The sequence below is a fragment of the Anopheles arabiensis genome, chromosome 2 (assembly GCF_016920715.1).
Source record: "Anopheles arabiensis isolate DONGOLA chromosome 2, AaraD3, whole genome shotgun sequence".
Lineage (NCBI taxonomy): Eukaryota > Metazoa > Arthropoda > Insecta > Diptera > Culicidae > Anopheles > Anopheles arabiensis.
The window spans coordinates 110,769,183-110,783,431 of NC_053517.1; the positions used below are offsets into that span (position 1 = coordinate 110,769,183).

A 14,249-nucleotide genomic window follows, 5' to 3' on the forward strand; every position below is an offset into this window, starting at 1 on the left:
TGGAGTTTTGCATCTGTTCGTTTATCAGCAGACAAGAGCGAAGAGAGCGTGTGTCCATCCGGTGACAGAAGCTTATCTATGGATCGTAAAAAAAGAAGCGATAGGAGAAGATCTACCCTTGGTCGAGGGGGAGCGCAGTTGGTGGGAACCTTGAATGGTAGGAAGTGCAAATATTCGGTGTGCTGGAGAGGAAGGATGGAATAATAAACTCTGTGGCAGACATTTGGAGAACCCCGTTTTACAGATCGTGTGGAGCTATCTCGTGTGCAAACAAACACGCACAACAACATTTTACAGGGTTTCCCACGATTTATTGGTTGGTTCCCATCAATTTTTGGTGGGTTCCGATATTTTTTTGGTGCGTTCCCACGATTTTTTGGTCGTTTCCCAGAATTTGTTGGTCCAATTGTATTGATATCCAATTGGAAAATACCAATAAAATATGGGAACGAACCAAAAATCTATAGGATACGACCAAAAAATCGTGGGAACGCACCAATAAATCATGGGAACTGACCAATAAATCGTGGGAAACCCTGTAATGTCACATCGTGGAGAAGAAGATCTCTTCTCGTTTAGTATGCCATTAAGATCTTAATTCCTTTAAATGTTAGCAAGATAGAAAGCGAAATGATCCTCTATTCCTTTTTTTGCTAAGAACTGTTCAAAAGAACTCACGTAGTAGTAGAGCACGTGGTTCAAAAGCATCGCCGACAACAAACTCTTGCCAGACGGCCAATGATAGACGACGGGTGTGGATTAAAAATATGCTGAATAGTGTGGAGGGAAATCCCAACCCTAAAAATAATCCTAGACTTGCGGGTCTTGTGGCCATACCGTACAAACTCAACAACAAACCAAAACCTGAGCGAGAGCCTCCCATGACCAGATCCTCTCAGCGGCCGTCAAGGTCTGTGGCGGGGAAGTAGTATGCAATTTTTATGCTGAGAATGATGGAACCGCGGATACTGTGCTGCACCATCAAAGCCACCTACCAGGGAACCTTCCCTGTCCACACACACACACACCCCCTTGGTGTCCTCCCCGGCTTTTGTGGGGTTATTATTGGCATGCGTGTGTGATATTATTATTAGTTTCTCGGGGGCTATTTCTGGCCCCCTCCGCTCTGTCTGCCAGTGGGTCAGACTCATGCCAATGTCTGGGTTGTGTGTGTGTTTCACCCTCCCCCTCTCCCAAACAACCACCACGCTATTGAGGAAGGTCCATTATTGTGAACCGTTGTTGATGCGCCGACGGCATTTTACACATTGCTCGGGGAATCCCTTTTGGCAAATAAAAATAGGACCAACGGGCGTCCATAATCCTACCTAAGGTGTGCCACTTTTGGGACATGTTTAGTGGATGTTTGAGAGAGTGCTTGCCATTTGTTTAAGCTTCGTAATAACAAATTATGGAAGCTTTAAGAAGGAGCATACTTTATCAAGGAATTCCTTTTGTTAACGGAACAACGAAGTTTGAAGCTTTCCAATTTTACGCTCGAATCGAACTCCATCGAATCGAATCCAATTTTGGCCATTAATTTGCCCGCCACAAACAGCAGAGTCGTGTGTCTCAGTCGTTACAACGCGAACCTCGTTCTGTTCAACCCTCAGGCGAAGCTTATTGTGAGTGTGAGAGAAAGCGCCAAAGCCAAGGAAAGGATTAGCCGCCAAGGAAAGAGAAATGGATCGCCTCCCGTGTTGAAGCCAACGAACGCAAGAACTGTGACGCATGTGTGTGTGTCTCTATGTGCGTTCCTGTGTGTTAATTGGGAAGGTTCTCTAAGCCGAGGGAAGGGTGGAGGGTTTGTGGTGGATAAGGATTAAAACTTTGGGAGGGAAATTATTACACGTCAAAGCGAAAAGTTGTGTGGCAGAGAACTTCGCTTCAAAGTGGCTGTTGCGTCGGTGCCTAATTCTAGGAAGAGTGTGTGCGTGCGTGTGTTTAATGATGTGCTTATGCTGTTTCTTTACAGTCGTGCTGCTTTACAAGCTCTCCGGCAGCAACACTCTGAACACAGCGCCTGAACTGCTCTGGTATTAATTATTTATTCGAACTTCGACGGGTTGTCGAGTGTGGCTGTGTAGCTGGTGGCGTTTTTTGTTTTGTTCTGGCATCAAACGATTTGAAAGTGTTAATTTGTGCTAAAGTGAAACGGAACAACCGCTCCCGCAGAAGAAGATATACTACACAAGAACTGTGTTGACGTGTTCGCGAGGCGGCGAGAAGACGTCAGCTACCTCTTACCCCCCTTGGCTGTTCTGTTCTGAGCAGTGTCCTCCCGGCAACAAACACATACACACACAGAAAAAAGCCACGAGGATGTCAATCATCACCTGGCAGTAGTCACCACTACACGCTTAGCACGCAACGGGGCAACAGTGGCAGTAGTAGTTCGTCATGGCATTGCAGAAGTCGCTCGGCCGAGTACCTCGACTAGCGCTGTTACGTACCATCACCACCGACGTTGCATAATAGCGGCGCGTGGAACAGGCAACTGGACACAGCCTACCGAGGACAGAGAGAAGGAGAGAAAGAGAGAGAGACAGGTAATGAAAAGCAATAGGAAAAAGGCACCACAAAACAGACAACACTGGTTGGTTGTTGAGTTGGTTGATGATGTTGATGCGACGAAGGAGGTAGACACAACAGAAGCATTGTGTGAAACCACAAAGGAGCAACAGGAGTCATTGAATGAACTACGCCAAAGCGAGCTTCTGGGGGTCTTGAAGAAGAAGAAGGGGAAAAAACATGCAACAGGAGAAGAATGGTCGGTCGGAGTGGAGGAAGGATGGAAGGTTACGGATGAAAAATCGTTATTTTTTCATTCTTTTCTAACTCGCTGCGTGTCCGCTCGTTCGCCCTCTCCCGCCGAAAGCAACGGATTTTCCAAGGGGGAAGGCCAGCATAAATAATCAATTGTGATGACCTTCAGCGTGTGGTGGACTGGGCTGTATTGTATGCCGGGTGGTGTATGTGTGTGTATGTTCATTGTTGTCTTCGTTCCACACGCACACACAAAGGACGTGGTGCTTTCTCTCTCTTTTTTGTGTTTGAAGCGCCCTATGTTTCGTACGGCTCATAATTCTTTTTTATGAAATTTAATTTGTTGGAGAAACTTTGCTTCACCCTTCATTCAAAACACAGCCCCAATCACGCTAATAAATGCTGCAAAATCTTCACCTTTCGCCCTGGGTTGGCAGTTTGTGGAAGGAAGAAGCGAAACCCAAAACCGGCTTCCGGCTTCTTTCGTCGCGAAAGTCAAAAGATCTCGCCGCCTTCTTCCGAAAAGGTCTCAGTAGACTCTGGATTGTGAATGTGTCTCTGTGTGACTGTGTGTGTATGTGTGTGTGTCTGTGACTTTCGGGACGGTTGTTTGCGCTTCGCCACTAGCGCGATGAGGCGCATATCCTTCCATTTTGCCGAGCAGCCGAGGCTTGCGATCGTTGTTCTCTCTTTCAATTTCTCTTTCTTTTACATTCGTTTCGACATTTTGCGTCCCGTTCGAACGCACTCGTGGAGCGTGCGACCCCACCAGAGTGAGTCGCTTCCACATCCGCCCTGGTACTGGGTGGTTGGAGGGGGTGGGTGGGTGGTTGTGTGTGGGAAAAGTCGAACTCCGGTAAAACCTTCCCGTCCCAGGGGCGGATATGGTGCTATTTGAAAGCATAATGGAAATTTACAGCATATTTCCCGTATTTCCCCGCTGTTCATGTTTCCGGCCGCCGGCATATGTGTGTGTGTGTGTGTGTGGCTTGCGTGGAGGAAGTGGTCGTGAATCTTGTGCAGTTGTCGGGTCGGCCACTGCACTACCTAGCAGGGTAAGAAAATGGCTCTTTACCCCGTGGCACTTGAAGGTCGTGCCTCGGTCTCGCTAAACAACTGGGAAGACAGAGAAGGAGAGAGCGAGAGGGCATGTGGTTGAGGTTAGGATTATGGACAACCATCATGATGATGGTGGTGGTGGTGGAACAGCTGTAGAGCGAACAGCTTTACCGACCGGTAACCGGTCGCGTTCTTATAGGTTATACCGTGCCCTCCCGGGATCCTTGACGTCGTCGCTCGCTGGTTGAAGGTTTTGAAGGTTGAAGGCGAAGGACGGTCGAATCGATAGACAGAAACACGCACACACACACAGGCAGAGGGCGCTCGAGAGTGCAAATTTTCAAAACGTAAGCAACCAAACTAAAGCCGTCCTTGCGAGTTATCGTTAACGGCCTTAATCCCCGAGCTTTAGCATCATCGAAGAGCTTATTGTAGCACCTCGTCTCGTTGTTGGAATTGCTAGCGGGGCGGACAGGAAGGAACAAAGATTAGGGAAAAAACCGGACGCTGAGAGCAGATTTTTTTGCGGATTATACATTTTGCATGTTCTTGAAAAGAAGGCACGATTTACAAAGAAATAAAGGCAGTTCTTCTTGGGCTTGGGCTTGCGATTGCCTTTGGAAAATCTGTGGAAAGCTCTACTAGCAATCAATCGAGAGTTTTGTGTGGGTGAAATATTATAATTGAATACGGGAACATTTTTTAATCAGCATCGGCAGTTAAAGCTTATCGGGAGTTTTGTTTTTATTTTGGGACAAGATTGAAAATGAACCGTTTCGTTGGTTCTTTTGGGGGGAAAACATTCCTCACATCCAAGCAATCAGCTAAAAGTGTGCCAAATTATGAAAGGTACAAGGCGCCTCCATTTATCTCAGAAACGACCGGGCGCCTCCATTAGCGCAGGCAGTGTTTCAAATTTCTCGGTACAGGGTACAGGACTGTCGTTGTGATTTGCACATTTGTATATAAAATATTACAACCCTAATATTTATTACACAGAGATCTGCAGTGTCTGTTTGCTAACAGTGTCCCAACCAACCGGGCCGAAGAGACCGGGCACAACGCCTCGAGTCGACAGAAAACGCGTCGAAACGGCGAGGTGCGCTTTAGGGGCTTTTTGGGTGGGCAAGTTAAGGGCGGATAGTCGAGCCGCTGTTGTCGAGATGGATGGAGCCGTTCACAGTTGATGGATGGATGGATGGCTGTAAAGATGAATGTACGGCAAAGGCAATTGTATCCCCCGCCTTTTTCCGATGATGGGTCCGTTGGTTCGGGGGTGCTCCCTCTCTGTCGTTTGTTAAGACGATAAAGAACCCAAAGACAGGAAGTGGGGGGCCGGGTGCCGGGGCCGCGGGACGAGCAAAAACAAAACCTCCGAACGGTCGGGGTCGAGGGAGACAGAGGAAAACTCTTTTTCCACGTTTTCGGCTCGAGCGGAGATAAAATGTTTCATCCCGCGCCTACAGACCGGAACGTAAAGGAAGGAAGGAAGGAAGGAAGGCAGGCAGATGGAGGCAGCGGGGCAACGGGACAGTGGGGGTTTCATTTCGTTCATTTCAGACATTAACGTCGGTTGACTTGTCCATTTTTCTTGCCTTTTGCCCTTCCTCTCCGTCTCTCTCTCTACCCCTCTCTCTCTGGCTGGGGTCGTTCTTCCATCCGTCCCGTGCCGGGAGACTTACGCCGCATTTACGGCAGTGTATCGCACTCTTCTTCTTGAAGACATTTCGTCAAACGTACTTTCGGTTCGGCTTTCCCCGTTATTCCCCCCCCCCTCCCCCCTTGCACGCTTAATGTTTTCCTGCACGAAAGGTGAGGTCTGTCGGGGAGAGGGAGGGGGGACCTAGGGCGGTACCATTCCGTTGTGCGTTCCGCGCTGTGCTGTTGGGATAAATTTTCCTCGCAGCATTAACACACAGTCGCACACACACACACACACACAGAAAGACACACAATAAAACAAACGGAAAGAATCTTTACAACCGTCACCGTCTCCGCTGTCGTCGCCTCACCGTGTGTATGTGCGCACGAGCCAACGGCGGAACGAGCGCATAGGTGACTTAAGCGCAAAGGCGCTACCACAGTGCGCGGCTCGTCTTCCGCGCGCGCAATGTTGTGTTCTGTGTGTGTGTGTGTGGTTGTTGGGTTTTTTATTCCTCTTCTTCTACGACTAATGCACAGGGTGGAGAGCCGTATGTTGTCGCTTTCGCCGAGTACAAAGATCAGCGTAGCAGCAGCACCACCGCCGACAGCTGCAACCGAATACGATCCGTCTCCCGAGAAACACGAGTGGAGGGAGAGCAGGCATGAGATTGTGAGGGTTTGAGAGAGAGGGAGAGAGCAAGAAAGCAAAGGGAAGAGCGAAACGAGACGCCATAAAGTGTAGAGCCGTCTAGCAATGTGAAGCTGAAATGCAAAGGAGAGGGAAGTAAGCAAAGGGCAGCACGAAAAAATCTTGCGGCTGAAAAACTGAGTCAGGTTTTGCGTGAATTTTCCGACTGAAAAAAGGGGAGCGTTGAAGAAGTGCCGTGGGGAGGGAGATGTTTTTGAATTTCTCAAGCGCGCGCGAAGGAAATTGTGATGCGCTGAGCTGTAATGGCGGCGGTGATGGTGGTGGTGATGGTGGTGGCGATCGTTCACATCCCACACGGTGAAGCAAAAACACGCCGTTGTGTTTGTGTTTATGTACACGACGAAGGCATTAGTTGGGGAAATTGGGTGGGGGGCGATCGTGGGGGTCTGATGGGGCGGTAAATGTTTGTTGGGAGGAGAGCAGATTCATGCCACACCGCGTTACGAACTGATTTTCTTGCTTTCCCGCCGTGTGCCATCCCACCCAGAGGAGACGATCGTACACTTTCTGTGTGAGTGTGTTGTTGTTTTCCATCGGTTTTCCATTCGATTTATGTACCACACCAAGCGCGCTTGTACCATCACCAACACACCTTCAAACAAATGGCCGCGCGCGCGCGCCTTTCCTGTGTGTGGTTTTGTGGGGTGAACGGCTCGAGCGAGAAAAAGACGATCACATGTAGAAGAAACCCCGCTGCGCTGGGATTGTGTTTTTCTTCCCGCAAGACGACGACGATCATTGCAGAAAACGTGCGCTGCTGCGTGTAACCTTTTTTTCACACGATCATCGCGATCGCGAGTTGAAAGATGCTGCTGCTTGATCGAACTCTGATGTCCGCGTCGGTTTGGCTTTTCCATTCCCGTGGGACGGCAAGGCAAGGGCAAGAAGGGATTAAATAACGCAGAAGAAAAGAAAAAGTCACATTCAATCGATTACGGGCTCCTTCACGCGCCCGCCAGCAGCGAGCCTGAGCCGGAGCGTGAGGAATTTGGAAAGGAAACGTCGTGAACAGCGCTTGGCAGCTTGCCACGTTGTGTTTTACCTCAGCAGAAGGATCAGATGCAGACTAAGTACGAGCAATGCTCAAAGGACAGGAGAAAGAGAGGGGTCAATTGAATGTGACATGGAATCGCTATCAGCAAAGCAGGGAAGCGGAGGAGGGGAAGATAGCGAGTCGAGCGAAATCACGAATGTCTCTAAATCAATCCAGAACAGCGCTTTCTTGGCGGTGGAAATGTGCAAAAAAAGATAAAAGAAGGAAAAAGAACGAAACTTCTTCAAGAAAAACGAAAAGAAAAACCACTCCTTGTCGTCCATCGTCGTCGTCGACAGTAGCAGCAGCAGCAGACACAACCGTGACGGGTTTGTCGTCTTCGTCGGTGCGGTCGAGAAGGTTTCATCTGGAAAAGCGTTCGCTTTCCGTTCCGTTGACTAAAATCCCTTTCCTACCTTTTCCCCAAGGTGTGGAGGTTACAGACACACACTCACACACACACACACGGCGCGGATACATAGACACAGCATTCTCGAGCGAGAACGTCGTGGAGCGAAACTGTCACACACGGTGGTGTGGTGTGCGGTGTGTGGAATGGCACGGAGCTGTAGCGACACCGTTGACAACTCGGAAAAGTCACGAGTGTGACACGCGGGGATATGTGGCGTTGGGGTTGTGTGGCGTACCCGTCTTGGTCTGTTGGGAGGCAATTGGCTGATCGTTTGCTCTCTCTCGGCTGAACCCTTCACTGCCCAGCGATCCAAGCGAGATCTGTGTGGTAGTAAGCCTTTAAATGTCTGCTCAAGGTTCTATTACAATACTTTTTCTTAAACAATACTGTCTTTCCACACAAAATAACCTTATCAGTTACTCACATCATACCGAAAGGTTTGCGGTTGATGTTTTCCTTCTGCCATCACAGGATAGTTGCCTCCCCTTGGGTAGATTAGGTAGGAAAGCCAGCGAGTCAGCAGGAAAGTGGGATGATGTTTTTCCTCGCGCGCGCCGTGTCCGTGTGTCCGACGAGAAGGCATCTTACCTAACATCGGAACGGTGCCAAAAACGCGCGTCGTTGTCGTCGTCTTCATCGTCTTCATCGTTCGTCCGTCGTAGCAAGAAAGAGCTGTACTCTCCTCCCTATCCCCCTCTCCCCCGTTGTACCACAACCAACACATTCGGTTGTACTTTTGCTGGTCCCGGGGCCCGTTCTTGCCGCTTTGTGTCGATATGCGCCGTTGGTCGCGGTGGGTGGGGGAGATGGCACTCTTGGCCAGATCATCTACTGGCATCCTGTGTATCTGTGCTCCACTTATGCTTGTCGTCACAGCATAAGTGTGCAATTTACTGTATGTGTGTGTGTGTGTTTGTCTCCCAATAGAACCAGAATCATTTTGTGATTTTTATCAATTTTTAAAACTTGTCTGAGAAAGATCGTTCCAATTTCCTATCGTCTGCAGACCTAACGGACACCATTTGTTAAGATTATTGTTGGCACAAGAAACTACGCCCTGTCTGGACGATGTGGTGATTGGTTTTCGGTGTTCTGGCTCACAGTTCACACGCGATACTTGTGTCTTCAGCCTGAACTGAAACAACTCCATCAAAGTTCCACTTCATCGCTCTCTCCCTCTCGTACGGTGCAAATCGTAACAGTCAACAATTGACAAACTCATTCGTGTCTAGAATTCCAGATTTGTGCACAGCCGCTGTTGTACGAACACTGGCATCACGACGTGAAAACAAGCGACAATCAATTTAGCAATAATTATCGGCCAGGCAGACCCCCAGGGCGGGTTTGGATTTGAATTATTAGTTAGCACCGTTGCGGGACCGCCATTCCGGGGGGCTCCAGTGCCATGCGTAGTGTAGCCATCGACACATCATCGACCATGCCATGCCGGTTTCACATGATGACAGGCACAGGCGAATGGGAATTGAACCTACCGTGTTGAGGGTGGGGAAACTTCAATTCCATATCCTTCAAGAAGGAACACGGTGGTATTAACGTATCGATTAGTTTGGGAAGTTCTGTGTGTGTGTGTATGTTTTCCACGTTGTTGTTTTTTATGTGTCCCCGGTCGGTGCTGTTATTATTGCTCTCTTCACCTTGGCCCTTCGGTGGGGGGAAAAGAGCTAAACACAATCGTATGGAAAGAGAGTGTGAGTGAGCAAAACATATGCAAATATTCGCGTGGCAACGTGTGTGCAGTAGGCCGTCGGTGGGGCGAGAAAAACGCCATCGTTTGCCAAGGTTCTGGAAATCAAACCAGCTGGCTGGTCCTTTCCCATTGACCCTCCCCTAACAACCGACCTGAGTAGGCTGGTGGAATTCGCGTGCGCGCTGGGAAAAGCTCGCATAAATTCTGCCTCTACTGTGTGTTGTTGTTGCTGTTGTTGTTGTAGAAGTGAGTGGCGAAACAAAGGGAACGACTGCTAAATTCATATGACCAATGGTGGTGTGGCCCCGTGAAAACACAATGCGATTGCTGCAGTTTCAATCCTTTGCCCTTTGTTTCGCATTTAAATCCTCTTTATACCACCGTTTATGCTACCGCTGTTTTCCTTCCCTTTCCATTTGCTGTGGTGTTGCCCCTGTAAGTATGCTTTTAAAAATGTCACACGACATCGAATGTTTATGATCTGCAGTAGGCAACAGCAGGGAGTGGCAAGGTGGAAGCAAAAAACTTTCTAAACAGCTTGGGGAAAACACGGACAAATGTACTTATGCATATGCACATGCAAATTCGCTTCCCTGCCAAGCTCCAACAATCGGCAGTATAAATGGGCGCACGCGTTTCTATTTATTCATGTGTGTTTTTCTCTTCTTCTCTTCCTTCCTTTTTTTGCAGCGCAACGTGCTTGTGTGTCGTCTTAGTGCTGCAACGCTTCGACCAAGTGGTCACCGATAGTGCATTCTAAATGCGCCTGCATGGCATAGAGACGACGACGGAGTGCCCGAACCGCGAGTGCCACACGTCAGCGTAACCGCGCTCAACAGCACAAAGAGGGGGAGCAGGGGGCACAGCAGGGCGCCCTTGATCTTGACCCAGGAACAGAAACCTGTCCCCAGGTGGTCACACCAGGAAGGAGCTTTTCAATAGCTGCACAGTCCAGCACGCGCCCTAGCCCTAGCTACTAGTAGTAGTGGGTGATGCGGTATCATTAGTTCTAGCGGATTTGCGGAGTAGTGTAGCGCACTAGTACTTACACACCAACCTGTGCCATAAAGAAGAGCAAGAAAGACAACACTTTTATCCGGTGGAGAAGAGAGAGAGATAGAGAGAGAGAGGAGACAGTACGCAACCTCTTCTCCACAACCAGAACCAGTGTCGGGAAGCGTTCAGTTACGGCCGAACCGCCGGACGTCTAGATAGCGAACAGGAAGCAGCCAGAATAGCCGGCCCAGAGCAACACACTCACGATGGGACGGAAAAAGATACAGATTTCCAGGATAACGGACGAACGGAACCGGCAGGTAAGACACACACCCACACACCCGACAAGATCTTCCGAAACACCTCTCCTAACCCGGTGTGCTCTCTTATAGGTGACGTTCAACAAGCGCAAGTTTGGCGTGATGAAGAAGGCGTACGAGCTGTCGGTGCTGTGCGACTGCGAGATTGCGCTGATCATCTTCAGCAGCAGCAACAAGCTGTACCAGTACGCCAGCACGGACATGGACAAGGTGCTGCTGAAGTACACCGAGTACAACGAGCCGCACGAGTCGCTGACGAACAAGAACATTATTGAGGTACCTCTAACGGTGTGACTGCTGACCTTTTGACCTCATTGACCGAACCCGTTTATTACTGCACTGTCGGGCGTGCGTACGTTGTTGCGTGTTGTTGCGAGTGGTTGCATTCTGTTTTACACCTTCTTATACCCGTTTCTCCATATATTTTTCCTTTGGCTTTTCTAACCCCGTCGCAATGGACGGAATTGCGCGCTCGTTGCTGCAAAGATTTCGATTTCCCCCAGTTAGCACTAACATAGTAGAGAGTTTGATAGAGTTATCTGTATAAACCAAAAGTAGACAAAAAGCTTTAAACCACTTTCCCGAGCAAAAACAGCTCCAATCTCCCGTTCCCCTTTTTTGCATGTGTGCATTTTTTCCAAAAAAAAAAAGCTTCAAAAACATAATGCGCGCCAGTTTTTTTCTGTTCTGTTGTGCCTGGTTTTGTGTGCGGTAATATTGTGGTTTCAACCAGTGATGCCAAGCGTGGGAAGCGTCTCGCCGAAAGCCACCCGGTCCGTATTCTTGTAAGGCCTGTCTGCTTACAGTTGCAGGTAAACGCGCAGAAAGAAAACAAAAACGGCACGATGTCGCCGGACTCGCCGGAACCGGAGGACAGCTACACGCTCACGCCCCGCACCGAGGCCAAGTACAACAAGATCGACGAGGACTTTCAGATCATGATGCAGCGCAACCAGCAGCTGACGGCGGGCGGCGCCCGGCCCAACATGGCGACGAACAGCTACTCGCTGCCGGTGTCCGTGCCGGTGTCGGTGCCCGTGATCGGCACGTACAACGACTCGATGCTGCAGAGCAGCCCCCAGATGGCACACAATAGTATTAGTCCACGGCCCTCCAGCTCCGAGACGGATTCGGGTAAGTTTAAGCTCCGAACTCGAAACCGAAACGAACGAATGTGTATCCTATCTTCCTCTCTCTGCCCTTGTTTTACAGTGTATCCCTCCGGCGGTATATTGGAAATGTCAAACGGCTATCCCCATTCGGCATCGCCCCTCGGTGGATCTCCCAGTCCCGGTCCGAGTCCAGGTATTGGCTCTCATCAGGCGCATAACAATAACAATAACTCCCATAACACGCATAACAAAAGTAAGCATGGTTTTCCCCCGTTTTTTTATTAACTCGATTGTGTGAGTGTTTTTGCGTGCTGCTATTACCATTACCTTCCTTTCCTTTAACCTCTCGAGCCACACAACCTCTCGGGCGAGTGCGGACAAGCGGAGCTGTGATAAAAGAACCTTTTTAAAACAGCAAAACTGTGCACACTTCTGTGGGATCTGGATGGAAAAATGAAAATGAACGCGCCACCACACTTCCGGCGGGGCAAAAGTCTCTTAATTCAATTCCGATTCCAACGAGCTCGCGAAACTCGCCCATAATGTCAAGCGCACATACATAGCGTGACATTGCAATTATGATGCAGTTAGCTTCGCGCACTTCGGCAGAAAAAATGCAGAAAAAGAAAGTCGTTAATGCAAATCTATTAATATCGGCGCTAAAAAGTTCAAGGGTCATCGGGGGAGTTGCTCTGCGGCAGAGTGCAACCGGAAATGCATTTAAAAAAACTCCCAGCGTCCGATGCACACATTACGCTTGCCATTATTTGCATTCGAGTGTGTGTGTTTGTTTCTGCGTAACGATAGATCAAAGTGTTAGGACGCAAAACAGTAGGATATCGTGCATGACGCGGATAAATAATGATTGCGGCAATAGGAAACCGACCTTCCTCGTACGTTTGCTGTGTTGCTTCCTTACCCCTTCCCCTGTAGAAGTAGCTGTAGTAGTGTTCCCCTGTGGAAAAGCTCACAACTCACACAAATGTGGGTGTGTGTGGGTGACGCGAGCGCTGTTTTAACGATCAACTTGCATGCGTGTGGGGGAGCGCTTTCTTCCCGCCTTTTCTTTGTGTGTGCGTGTGTGTGTGCGTGTTTGTTAATAGCGTTTATCCATACACTAATGATTCTAATGAACAACAACAGAGTTGCACTGTTACTTATTGCGCTAGTTTAGCTTTCTGGTCTGCGTTTTACAACATGGAATGTTTTGCGAGTTGCGATACATGATACACTAACCGAATGGCACACTACTCTCCTCTTGGTGGGCTGGAAAGACTCACCGGAGTGCGGAGAGTGTGTGTGTTTGTGGGAGAGAGCGTTAAAAGTAAAGCGAAAAATGGAAATAGTAAGCACAAGTAGTAACAACAGTAATCGTCAAGTATCGTACTTTCAAACAGAGTTCCATTTCGATAATGCAGTGCAAACGATCAAGCAAAGCCCGTCGGGTGGCAGTGGCAGCTCCGGTTCGCGGTCGTTGCGGGTAGTGATACCGGCCCCGATGAATCCGACCATCACGGCAGATGACATTTCATACGTGGAAGTAAGTCGTTGTTTGATGCAGTGATCATTCTTAGCGACAGTGACTAATCAGTGACCGTTCTCGTCATCCTTCCAGCACACGCGGCAACAGACGAATTTAAACACGCCGGTCGTGGCACTGCAGACACCGATACCGGGACTCACCAACTATACCACCACGCTCGGCTCGTTCGGTGCGCAGGACTTTTCGCTCAACCCCGACATCATGATCGGCCCGTGGAGTGCGGCATCCAGTCACAGCCAAAACACGTCCGCGGCAGCCGCAGCCGCCGCCATGGGCAGTCTCCAGCACTCGAGGTAGCTATATACAAGCCACAAACAAACAAACACAAAAACAAAAACTATATGTGCTCGTTGGGAGAGGGTTATGTGTGTGTGGTGCGAACGTTCCATCTCGAATGGATGTGCGTATGTGTCTGTGTCTGTGTGTGATTAGGCATTTGGTGCGTTAATGGGCGTTGAACTTACTCAGAATACTTTTCAGCGGTTTGCCCCATCTAGCTGTGTCGAACAGTACGCCCCCGCCGTCGACTTCGCCACTGTCGGTGAAGATTAAGGCGGAACCGATCTCACCGCCCCGGGACCACCACAACACCTCCCACCATCACGGTGGCGCGCCTGGTGGTGGCAGTAGCAGCGGGGCAAGCGGTTCGGCACCGGGCGCAAATGGCGTCCAGTCGGCGAGCGGTGGCGGCGCGTCCTCCACGGCGACGGGTGTCAATGCGAACAGCGGCAACAACAGTAACAACAATGGAAGCGGCAACAGTCAGCAACAGAACGGCGCCCAGCAGCTGACCGCCATGGGCAATGTGGTTGTGACGGGAGGTGGAGGAGGTGGCGGCGGCGGCGGTGGTGCGGGGACGAGCTCACTAGGAGCGAACCTGAACCACTCCCATCTGATACATTCGCGACCTTCCTCGACCGGCCATCTAACGCCGACACCGGGTAAGT

The 14,249-nt window shown here is 49.7% G+C and overlaps 1 protein-coding gene across 10 annotated transcripts in view; it reads left to right on the forward strand.

The window, feature by feature from the left end:
• The window catches only part of LOC120894519 (myocyte-specific enhancer factor 2), a 52,868-nt gene that overhangs the window by 35,325 nt on the left and 3,294 nt on the right, over nucleotides 1–14,249 (forward strand). For 4 of the 10 annotated variants that reach the window (XM_040297159.1, XM_040297152.1, XM_040297155.1 and 1 more), the window contains 7 exons: nucleotides 10,022–10,647; nucleotides 10,720–10,923; nucleotides 11,454–11,781; nucleotides 11,860–12,012; nucleotides 13,157–13,299; nucleotides 13,375–13,595; nucleotides 13,771–14,243. In XM_040297159.1, coding sequence (XP_040153093.1) covers nucleotides 10,594–10,647; nucleotides 10,720–10,923; nucleotides 11,454–11,781; nucleotides 11,860–12,012; nucleotides 13,157–13,299; nucleotides 13,375–13,595; nucleotides 13,771–14,243 — 1,576 coding nt within the window. In that variant the 5' untranslated portion in view covers nucleotides 10,022–10,593. Of the gene's footprint in view, nucleotides 1–1,975; nucleotides 2,550–10,021; nucleotides 10,648–10,719; nucleotides 10,924–11,453; nucleotides 11,782–11,859; nucleotides 12,013–13,138; nucleotides 13,300–13,374; nucleotides 13,596–13,770; nucleotides 14,244–14,249 lie in introns of all 10 variants that reach the window. The other 6 variants (XM_040297153.1, XM_040297162.1, XM_040297156.1 and 3 more) reach the window with 6 other exon arrangements.